A 12,400-nucleotide genomic window follows, 5' to 3' on the forward strand; every position below is an offset into this window, starting at 1 on the left:
GAGTACAGTGGTTCAATATTAATATTATAAAGCGACGAGAATATTTTTGGTGTGCCAAAAAAAACAAAATAACGACTTATATAGTGATGGCCGGTTTCAAAACACTGCTTCAGGAAGCTTTGGAGCGTTATGAATCTTTTGTGTCGAATCAGCGGTTTGGAGCACCAAAGTCACGTGATTTCAGCGGTTTGACACGCGATCCGAATCATGATTCGACACAAAAGATTCATTATGCTCCGAAGCTTCATGAAGCAGTGTTTTGAAATCGGCCATCACTATATAAGTCTTTATTTAGTTTTTTTGGCGCACCAAAAATATTCTCGTCGCTTTATAATATTAATATTGAACCACTGTACTCACATGAACTGATTTAGATATGTTTTTAGTACATTAATGGATCTTGAGAGAGGAAATGTCATTGCTGGCGATGCCTCACTGAGCCATCGGATTTCAACAAAAATATCTTAATTTGCGTTCCAAAGATTAACAGAGGTCTTACGGGTGTGGAACGGCATGAGGGTGAGTAATTAATGACATTATTTTTATTTTTGGGTGAACTAACCCTTTAAGACTGACTGGTCATTGAGGCAACCCAATTCATATGTAGTTTTGCACATCCCCACTTTGCAGCTCCTAAGTAAAGCTACACTTTGCCTTGTAATATTCAGAATTTGCCACTTGATTTCTAAGCAACTTTATGTAGTGATAATTTCATTCAGGTCACCCCCTCTAGCAAGCCTGCAAAATGTTATTGTACAAAATGTAATGGCTGTGGAGTACTATTTAAAAATCAACTGCTTTGTCAGTTACGTTGCCATGGAAACCACTGCTAATTTTATTTGTCTATTACTCAGTCACCTGCACAATTTGTCCATGTTGCCACAGTAGCAGAATGTGGCCACATCGACAGACAAACATTTGGTTATTTTCTTGTCACGTCGTCATGGATTTAAGTTCGCTTTCATTCAGTATTTATCATGTACTGTGAGCCAAATGTAGACAGCCTTGTTTAAGCTTCCTCTCTGAATGGAGCCAGTTGTTTCCTCATTCCATACAAATGCCACGTTGATGAGAAGATTTGTGAATGGCCTGTAGAGATCTGTTATGCAGTGCGAGGTGGGCTGGTTTGTCTCAAAGACGCGATGGGACTGCATGAGACAGTGATGCAGCAGGCATGGGACCTGTGTTTGTTGTTCTTCAGTTCACACTACACTCTTCTGCTATAATGTGAGAGGGTGTTCTTTACTCCTGGCCATTTTTCTAATGCTTCTATTACTGAAGAGAGAAGAGAAGCACATAAAGAAAGAAAGATAAACAGGCTTTCCTTTCACACTGCATGTACAAATACACAATGATGCAAAACATATTTCACTCTAAAATCAAAAGAAAAAATAACTTTTTTTTTTTTTTTTTGCATATATAAAATTAAATCTGTTTTATAACCTTTTTTGTTGCATCCTCTAATTCTCAGTAGCCTGCTGTGATGTGATAAAAATCACATTAGTATAATGTGAAAATAAGTGTTCTCTGTCCAAAATTCATTGGTTACACACCTTTATTGCTTTAAAAAAAAAAAAAAGTAATAGGACACCAACTGACTAATATTTGTGGAAAGCGCAATATGATCTAATCTAAACTGCTAAAAGCACAAAATTAGTCACATTCAAATGAGAGGTTTCACCTCCTTAGTAATCAGACACAGGAAACACATGCCCAGACAGGCACGCTTCTAAACAATTTTTTGTATTGATGATGTAAAGACCGGCCTCCAAAGTCAATAAGAGGAAATGAAGTGCCCTCTTTTTCCTTTCTCAGTGCAGTATTGCTCCAAACCTATTCAGTTCTGTAGAGATCCAGCGGCCCCCTTTTATCATAAAGTCATAAAGGGATGTGAGGACATCACTGAGTCCCTATTACATCCAAATAGGAACGCATTTGTTCACTCAGTGGCCTTTCATTATTGTCCGCTTTTGTGTCACGTTGAGAGAAGTCCTTTGTAGTTCAATTTTTCGCTGCTGGGATTGACAAGATGTACAGTATTAAAGCCTGTGCAACATTAGCGCTGTTTTTAACAGGTTTAAAGAAAGTAGTTGGATTCTCTGTGTGATCAGCAAGCAGAGTGGCTGAATAACAAAAAGCTAATTTTGCTCTTTAGAGAAATGAAGCCAAATCCATTTCAGAGTTAATTATTCCACTGTATTCAAGACAGTTCAGCAGCTTCCAGAGAGCTATTTACTGACACTCCACAGCCAGGTCTGCTGCTTTTGTCAATACAGCTGCTAATAGAGCAGAGATCACAGCCTTCTAGAGAGACTGAAAGAGAGCCAGACACGACTGCAAAGTTTTTTACTCAGGGTCTCATAATAATTGGCCCATAATGACCATCTTTTTTCATTCTGTATCTTCATCTTCAAAATTATGTTCTTAGCTGTGCTCTGGCTTTGTAAGAAAACATCATTTTATTTGGCCTATTTGGACGCCTAGAAATTTAAGTAAAAAGTTTGCAGGAAGAAATGCATCATGCGACTTTTAGAAATGTTGTTTTTTTTTTTTTTTTTTTGAAGTCCCAACCTTGTTTGCCATAATGACATAGCTGTTAGTTGTTATCAGCGATATTATGAAGATAGTGTTTGTACCGTGTCTGGCTTACAACTAACGGGGTGTCTCTGGCCAGAACCCTCAGCAGCTCTGATCATTACTGAAGATGCACACAGCAGGACATTTAAGAGCATCACAGAAATTATGGAAATATATGGAGAGCTAATCATGACAGTGCCCTGTAGGGGACAAACATTAACAAGCCCAAAAACAGATTTCTTCTCACTTTCTTTCATCTGTGGTTGTTCCCTGTCCCGTTCCAGCTTTCATTATCAGACCTCATTATCCCTCTGAATTTGCGTTCCAAAACCTGTTATTTCAAACGACTGATGTTATGGGAATACACAATGGAACATTGTTACTACACTCTTTCTTCCTGTTCAAGATGTTTCCGCAAATGGACTCGACGATAGATTTACCAAATGACTTTCCATTTACTAAATGACTTCTGTTCCTCCCAAATTACTGCGCAGAATTAATAAAGTTTAGGTTAATAATAAGTTAGACCTACTTGAAGAGTTTGTCAATCCTTAAGCAGCACTACTTGCATCTGATAAATGAACTGTTATCCTAAAAACAAACCTAAGTGTGTAAACATAGGGCACAGTTTCCACAGGAGAATACCAAAATGATATTTTCGTACAAGGCACAGTAATTGAATAGCGTCCACCTGCACAGCAGCAGAAACACACATCACAACGGTTTACTGAAAACAGTGCCAGTGACAAAAAAAAAGTTGTATTACGGCTTTACACTGCTTCGAGTTTTTTTTTTCCTATTACTATCTAAAACATATATAATGGAGATATTAATCACTTGTCTTTCTGCTTTTAGCATAATTGGATTATTCCTTCCAATATACATTTACATTTATTTTGAACTATTTAAATAGTTTACTGAAAAACTTATGCACTTAATAATGAAGATTTACATTGTGACATATTTTGTTAAACAATTATAATCATAATATATGATCACAGAGTCTTCTTAAAACAACAGCTTGGCCACATAGACCTGAACATCTGAATGGTTAAGGTTAAACTAATAAATCTATTACTTAAATATTATGCTACAACACTAAATTGATTTAGTACTTGCAATTTGTCTAGTCTGGTTGGGATTATGCAAAGGGTATGGAAAAGTATCCTACTCTCTGATTTAAAAAAAAAAAAAAAAAGAAAGAAAACTGTAATATTTGATTCATTAAGCATGACAACCAAAATAATCCTAAATGACAAGAAACATATCTAAGCACAATTAGTCAAACAGGTAACTTTCACTGTAAAAACTGATGTGACATAATGGTTCTTCTGCAGGTGAATGTGTCTTTAATTATGCATAACAATGCATTATAGATTGAGTAAAACGAGTTCAATGTATGCAGCGTCTTGGTCTCACCGTGTCTCACACTGTCAACATTGCAGATGGAGAACATATCCTCCTCTTTGGTTTCACACAGCAAACAATGCCTCGCTTGCTATGCGTCAGCAGCTCTTCCAGCTACTAAGAAAACCCAGAGCCTCTTCTCTGTCAGTCCCATCTGGTGTGTCAGACCCCAGCCATCTCCGCTAAGCCCACACCCACACAACAGGAAAGACAGAGGATGGGGAAATCAGATTTCTCTCCCTCTGTCCTTGTTCGACAGGGTTAACATAGCCACGTAGAGATTTTTCATGAATGCTCGATCAATACCACATTCTTCGGAAGATGGCTTTAATACTAGATGAGGGTTCACCCAGATGCCTCAAACATGTCGACGGGTTCCTCTAACCACCACTAAAATCTCACTAGAACAATAGGTTAACTGAATGGGCCTGAGACCAGTCATTTTTTACTTACTTAACTCCTCCTTGTGCTTCTTGAAAGAGAGTTTTTTACTCACTTTTTTACTTAGCACAATAATGAAAGGTCTTCATGCTAGCATAGTAGTCACACTTAGATACAGAGCAGGCTTATCCAGCAGGTTTCATTTCATAGATCTATCTTTTCACACATGGGACAATTACGAAAGGATATACCCAGACATACACACTTCTACACACTTATACACACACACACAAATATATACGCAGTCACTCTGGTTTGTATAATATATACATTTTTCAATTGTAGTATTTTAAAAAGGCTTCTGAAATAATTAAGTTCAATGTGGTGTTGTCAAAAAAATCGATAATGAAATATCTGAAACGCATCCAATACTCATTTTCCGCTGAATAGATACACAATACCAGCTGTGCTTTCTCGCTCTTTCGTCTCTCTGACAGCAAGTTGACTCCCCACACTTAATTAGTTTCATTTGGTCCGGATGAATATTGCTGTGTTACAAGGCTTGAATTTCTGCGTGTATTGCGCATAATTTTACTCATTCCCACAGATTTTGTACTCTCAATACTAAATTAAGTTATTTTTTGCTGCTTATTGCACTTAAAACAGTCAAATACACACAAAATAATGTCAAAATGCCAGTCTTGGTGAGCATTCACGTGAACACAGTCAGTTATGTTTTAAGTGAAGATACAGTTGAGAAAGAAAACGCATGTGTAACAGTATAATGGATCCGTGCATAAGGTCTTAAAGTGACAGCAGCCTAATATACCTGCTGCCAAATTATGAGATAATATTAAAAATATCTATATGGCAGTTTTTTCTTATGGCCAGTGAAAATGCTGAATGGCTAGTTAATTTGGAAAACCACTAGCCACAGTGGCTGGTGAGCAAAAAAGTTAATGTCAAGCCATGTAATATACAGACTATTTGACAGAACAGGAAAGAAGATCACGGTCAATTATTTGTGCATAACCCCATTAATAATTCATGAGCAAAGAATGATAACCAACACGTCTATACTCCCTTCCTCAACTATTCCGTTTTTAAAACAAAGTGATGCCCTTGGTGAAAAAGTTGCATCCTCTGAACAGATTGCTGATGGCCCCTCCACATTGCTCTTAGCATTGAAACCAAAAGCTGGAGAAACTCATAAAGGGGCCCCAGTGGACTAAACACCAGCCAGAGGAAGCATGGCATGCCAAGAGTTCCTCAGTCGTGTTTTAAAAGATGGAGAAGCCATTCATAAATACTTCACAGCTTTTCACACCTATGAAAAGCATTTTACATTTAGGCAGAGCCAGGCAGAGTTTTTCATTTGGTCTCTGTCTCCATAAATGAGTAGTGACACTCTGGAGAAAATACTAACTCACAGTCTTTCCACAGCGCACTCTTATTTTCACAGGTTGGAGACCTGCTTTGTCTACCCTTTTTTCACTGAATGATTTTAGAGTTATTAATAGTCTGTCATTTAAAAACAAAAATCTGTTGCGCATCTTGTTCACCCTGAATTTGAAAAAGCAAGTTTTGATTGACTGATGAAATATCTAAAAACACATTATACTTTTTTTTTTTTTTTCATAAATGGGCATACAAAAATGTGGCTTTGGTGCTTTGCAAAAAGTGGCTGATGGTTGTAAAAAAGGACGGTGAGAGTTAAGGTAATTTGTGTGGGTGATTTGGAAATGCTCAGGGGACAGGCTGTCAGCGGCTGTACTCACAACACAACACCCTGAGGAATGGCAGGACATTTGGTTTTGCCCTTGATTTATTGCTGCAGAAAGTCTTTTTTATTCATTGGTGTGTATCTCTCACATTTAAAGCAACGGTTCACGGCTGTCGCTTTTCCTTTTTTTATCAGTGTTCTTGGTTGCTTGCTTTTGTTTTTCTCCCACTAATATCTTAAAATAGTTTCTCGTTGAGTCACAGAAAGCCATTTTTTCCCCATCCTCTTCCTAATGATCATAAGTGACATATAGTGAGAAATATAGGGCTGTATTTTAATATGAAGCATCACTGGGTCCTTGATAGCATTGCGAGTCCCACTGGTTACATAACCGCCAATCCTGCCTTGTATAAGTTGCCTTGAATTTAGCTGAACTGTAACTCTTGTGTGTGAACCCTGCCCTGGTGAAAACTCTTCCTCCTCTTTCTCTTAATCATTCATATATTCATTCTGCAAGCACCTGAGGCTGTTCATTCGGCCCACCTTCAAACTGATCAGGCATTATGCCCCCCTCCATTGCCCTCTTTCATTCCTCTCACAACCATGTAGAATTGGTCTTTCTCTAAAACCTGCTCTATCATTCATCTTTCGCTGTTCCCAGGGCTCATCAACAAAGCGATCCACCTCCCATGATCTCACCCACCTTTAGCTGTTTTAACACTCACGAGACAACCGAGGGAAAGGAGACAAGGAAAAAAGCCTAACAGCCAATTTACATTCTTTGTCAGCTGAGAGAACTAGACGCTTTTTTATTTTGCACTTGGCACATTTGTATTCTAATAGCCTGGATGTGTTCCATACACATGCATGTTCATTCCCGAATGCCCCACGGCTCTTAAATCTGTGCGTGCCCATCCTCTATCCCTCTCTTTAAGGTTATTTATTCATCCACACTAGTTTCAGTTTCAGACATTGCAACAAGGGAATCCAATTGACCATTAAGAAACAGTTTCATTAACAATAAGAATCTGGTACAGAGGTGAGAGACTTTGCGCATCCACACTCATTCCTCGTTTATGATGCGGAAAGTTAATGGAGCACCCTGCTCAAAAGTGTGTGTGAGCGGCTCGATCAGATCAGCAGGGGGTGGCCGTCTTTCTGCCAGAGAAGTCAATACCGCCCACTCTCCCATAACCCCCTGCTTCGGCTCAGGTCAGAGTGCTGGACGTCGGCTGCTCCATGAATGGGCCGACCCAGCGGGTATCTAATTTAATGAGAGAGAAAGAGTGAGATAGAAAGATAGAAAGACAGTTTGGAGAATGAGCTTAAGGAATTTCATAAGCCAATTACTGCTCAAATACTTTAATGTAACTGTGTCGCACCTCAACTCTTCTATGCTCTCTGTATGTTTTATCTTTCTCATTACCGTGCCATGTCGTTGGAGAACTTTTGTTGTGTAATGTTTTGAAAAGCTGGAGAGCTGTATCTACATTTACAGTATCAGGAATACTAGCAAAAATAAATAAATTTTACGCACCCAAGTAAACAGACACAAATACACCAGCACAGAGAGGAGTATGATTTATGTGGGGAGGTTGTGTGTGTGCTCTGGGGGCATGAAGAGACCCAGTGGGGGTTGTTGGCAGGTCTAAATTACCTTTATTAGAGCCAACGTCTGCAGCTAACACTGCTGTTACTCAGAGAGAGGATCAGCCTGTCCCCTCAGAGCAGCCCACCTCAGCACAGCTACCACACATACATATGTACAGAGACCCATATACAGTATCTCCTTTGAGATTCTCATACTAATGCAAGACAAAACCAACTAATGATATCACAAATCACAGGGACATTACAATTACCACTAGATTAAGGCTGTAAATAGCGTAATAGTTAAAGGAATTGTTTAGCCAAACATGAAACTATATGTATTCACACTCATGTTGTTTCAAACTTGTATGACTTACATTCTTCTGCTGAACACTGAAAACATTTTGAGGAATTTTTATGCTTCTTTTTGCCATAAAATGAACGCATACACAGACGACAGGCAATTCAGCTCCAATTAGAACAAAATGAGTATCATAAAAGAATTTTATATCATACTCCTGCAGCTGTACTGCGTGGTAGAAACAGACCGAAATTAAGTCACATAATCTTGGCCTCTGAATATCCTCTCAAATATCATTCATAGACAAATCTGTGAATGAGACTGAGTGGTTGACAGCTAAAATATCTGTTTTGTTTGTTTTTTTTTTTAACAAAAAGATCTTAAACAGCTTTGATAATATTGTAACGTATTAGGTTCAAGGAAAATTAACATAGATAATAAATGATCAAAGTTCAGTTTAATAAACAAAGCAAGGGGATAATCCAAGATAGAAAGGCAACACGACAGCGTACAATACCACACAAACAATACCAGACAATGACAGAGAACTAAAGAGGAACTTAATCTGGGTGCACACTGTGCGATTTATAATCGTCCTTTACGATTGTTGCTTGTCAGACTGTACGAACATGATACTCATGTCATACTGTGGGATCTCAGCTGTCCCATATGTCAGACTGTACGACAGTCAAGACGTGTTAAAAATGGATGCGCGCTTGAAAACTTGTCCGGAGTTTTACATCATCAACCCACACATATTTCGGTGACCGTGAGCTGCATTACAAGTGAGACTGAAATGGTGGCTAACAAAAAGATCTCTAGCATTAATTTTGATCACAGCTTATCTTGAAAAAACGAAGACAATTTGACATTTGTCATAGGAAAAGTCACACTGCAGGACTGTGCGCCAAATCTTCTGACACTGCCATAATTTCGTCGGAGGTAAAATTTGATCGCAACGGTCATTAATCGGCTGTCGGTGAACATGTCAAACTAGCGATCAAAGACTACCGATTCTACTACCGATCAAAGACTACCAATTTTTGCCTAGGATTATAGGAATCTTTTAGGATTCTCAAAATTTGTCTCAGACGGCCAAATCGTGGCCAAAATCGCACAGTGTGCACCCGCCTTTAAATACACAGGCTAATGATGAACAGAGTACAAACAGGTGTGATCATTAATGAACGTCCATGGTAACAGATAGTGGTGGGAAAATAGAATAAAGGGAAACATGACTGACGAGTAACAAACTAAAAGTCCATGAAAATGAAACTAAATGCACAGATTTTGACAAATATAGTGCTTTTTTCCATGACAGAATCTTCATTTTTGAGTGAACAATCCCTTTAAGGTTCTGAGATGACAATGTAAATATTATGGGTTTGATCCTACTGTATGTAGGGTTAAGATTAAACTGGAGAAAGCTTCCACAAATCACTGCAGTGTTTTTCTCAGTGTCTGCAAAATGAATAACCTACCCAATGTTCCATTACTACTATGTTTGAGCAGTATTTTTGTCAACCCCTTGACATTTCACTGAACTTCCTCTCAGTTTACAGCCAAGCAGTTCCCTATATAAGGATCAGGCCTCATGATGGCTCAATTCCTACAGCATCCTACAGATTGTACACTATCCTGTATGACCTTTCCAGGCATGTTCTTTAGAGGCATCACCAGGGAAACAAAACATGCGCAAATGGGTGCTGATTCACCCAGGTCGTCATGCTACCCACAGGGGAACTGTTGCGGAATCTGTGGGAGAACGTTTGGCAAACCCACCTTGAACTATAGCCAGTTTGTGTTTCCAGCCACACCTGAACTGAACCTTGTGTCAGAGGTATACAGGGCCAGTGTGATTTTCGAAACCTTGAATCCCAACGTGCGCACATTTACTGAACCCTTCCCTCCTCAGCATTCTCCCCAGCTGATCACGGGCCAAACCATAGACCGGTTTGGTGAGAACATTCAGACATTTCAGGAACAAGTGAAATGAGACAGTGAAAGCAGCTGTCTAAACATATTACTCCAGCGTAGCCACACACTCTTTGCAGTCACTAATACTAAATTCATCAGCTGAGGAAAATATTCCATTTTAGAGCTATTTTAAAAACCAGCGCTCGAAACGACAATGATACTTAGAGAGTTCCTTTAACTGCATTATAAGAAAAATATGAATTGTCCATTTTGATTCTGTAATGATTTTAAGCAAAAATGTCTCTCTCTCTATTATTAGTGGTGTATACACAGGCAAGTATCACTATTACTATTGCTGATACTTTAAGTATTAATCTTTAGCATATAAGATTGTGCTGCAAATCATATGACTTAATAAGGAAAGATGTTCAAACCTACAATTATCCTGATGGACAGTAAAGATTCCATAGACAATGAAAGAGGGTCCCAAGTCATATCCAGGAACTATAAAGTCTGAGAAACTTGGGGGTGAAGGTGATTTGGGCCAGTATGTAACCATCTAGGAACCCCTTAGAAAATCACATCAACATACCCTGATAACCTCATAGCAACTGGCAATGCAAACCATCCACAAAAATCTAAATCTAATCTAATCTAATTTTGTTTTATACTGATTATATTACCGTGTTTTCACTCTCTCAACTCTTTCTTTGCATCCTGTTCCTTTATTCTTAAGTGATAATTTCTCTCTCTTGTGTCTCTCTCTCTACAGCCATGCATCTCTTTGGATTGAACTGGCAGCTGCAGGAGACTGAGGGCTATGCTTTTGAGAATGGCCAGGTCAAATCTGATGCCACAGCAACCAACGCAGTTACTGCCCTGTCTACTGAGAACAGTAAGGGTCAAACACACACGTACCCACTCCTGCACAGATGCATAATATGGCACAGGCACAATCTGTTCAAGCCCCTTCTCTAGCACAAAACACATTTGCATTTAGTAAACAGGCTGGAGAACACAGTCAGTAATAGGCTAGAGAAAATTACCAAACAGACTCACTCCTACACAACTACACCTCTAGGACCCTCCGCCATGAAGACCCACACTCCCTTAAATAAACATAACTCGAGCTAAACAAACACCCCCACACACTTCCACCAATCCCCCCCAAAAAGCCACAAACACTCCCACACAAATGGAAATCACACACTCCAAAACCATTTTCTTTGCACTGTGCCATCTTTACTGGCACTCGGATGTGCGTTTTAGTGATCTGGGATAAGTATAAACGTCTCTGTGTGTGCCAGAGCAACAGGCTTACATTCCTCAGCATTTAGACTCTAGTCTTACAGTATCAGGATGGCTGCTTTGATGTGTCAACTGTCACAGTGGTTGCAGACACGTCCAGTAACAGTCTGGGAATCAGGACGATGAGCCAAAAAACGCATTTAGGTGAAATTATTGAGTTCAAAGAAGACAGTGTTTTAATAGGAGAATATGAGAGGGGTCTGTGTGTGCAGAATGCACAATAAATGGGTTCTTGAGATTGTCTGAGCCTTTCAGACCTTGAATTCAAGTAGTGTGATTTGTGAGATGTCCTGGCATTTTACCCAGAATCTCTCTTTCTTTATCTCTCTCTCTGTGTGTGCTTTCGAAAGTAGGATTCACTCTGTCCCCAATATTAGCTTCTACACAAACCTACTGACCAGTGAAATGGAGTGCCATTTTAACATACACTCAGAAACTCACACTGGTAGTCAGTCGTGTTTTACAGTGCTAAATACAGATACATTCATGCTTAGTTTGGTTATAAATGTAACTACCAACTGACTTAAATTTTTGGCATTCAAATCTGCATTTTAAGCCTGGAACACACCAAGCCGGCGCCGTCGAGCTAGTGGCAACGAAAGCAGACTGCGGGGTTAGCTCACGTCGGCAGAGTCTGGGTCCAAAGTTGCCCTGACACACCAAGTAGCACATGCATAAGAAGAAATGCCTTTCCGTACCGGCAGGTGGCAGTAGCTGAACAGCCAATCAGAATGATCAGATGGCCCGACTACCCAACGAGCTCCGACGCCAATTAAAAAAAAAAAGCAGACGAGGACAAACTTCAGCCGACGGTGCGGAACACACTGAGAAAACTTAGTCGGCCGACAAACAAAAACTGCTCGATGGCCGACTGTCGGGTTGGTGTGTTCCAGGCTTTAGGAGTGAGTTCAGGAAACCTGCTGCTAACCCCATTTAACTACTAATTAGTATGACTGCAAAATGTTTTTGTTGTTGTTGTTTGTCTCGGGAAGTCCTACATACATTAATTGAAGGAAATTTGACATTGATTCAAAATTACAAGACCAAAACTGAAAAGAAAAGAACACATTTTACATCATTTTGCTTTTCATGTGTTTCATGTTATATAGTGCAGTGTGTCTCATGCATGATTTTATTTGTTTGTTTGTTTGTTTGTTTGTTTTTTCATGTAGGGTTCTGTTGTTTCACAGAAACAT

General features: G+C 39.3%; 1 protein-coding gene across 1 annotated transcript in view; it reads left to right on the forward strand.

The window, feature by feature from the left end:
* The window catches only part of tenm3 (teneurin transmembrane protein 3), a 275,510-nt gene that overhangs the window by 180,665 nt on the left and 82,445 nt on the right, over window positions 1-12,400 (forward strand). The window contains 1 exon segment of the mRNA XM_051889778.1: window positions 10,669-10,791. Within this exon segment, the coding sequence (XP_051745738.1) occupies window positions 10,669-10,791 (123 nt within the window).

Source organism: Ctenopharyngodon idella, chromosome 1 (genome assembly GCF_019924925.1).
Source record: "Ctenopharyngodon idella isolate HZGC_01 chromosome 1, HZGC01, whole genome shotgun sequence".
Taxonomy (NCBI): domain Eukaryota; kingdom Metazoa; phylum Chordata; class Actinopteri; order Cypriniformes; family Xenocyprididae; genus Ctenopharyngodon; species Ctenopharyngodon idella.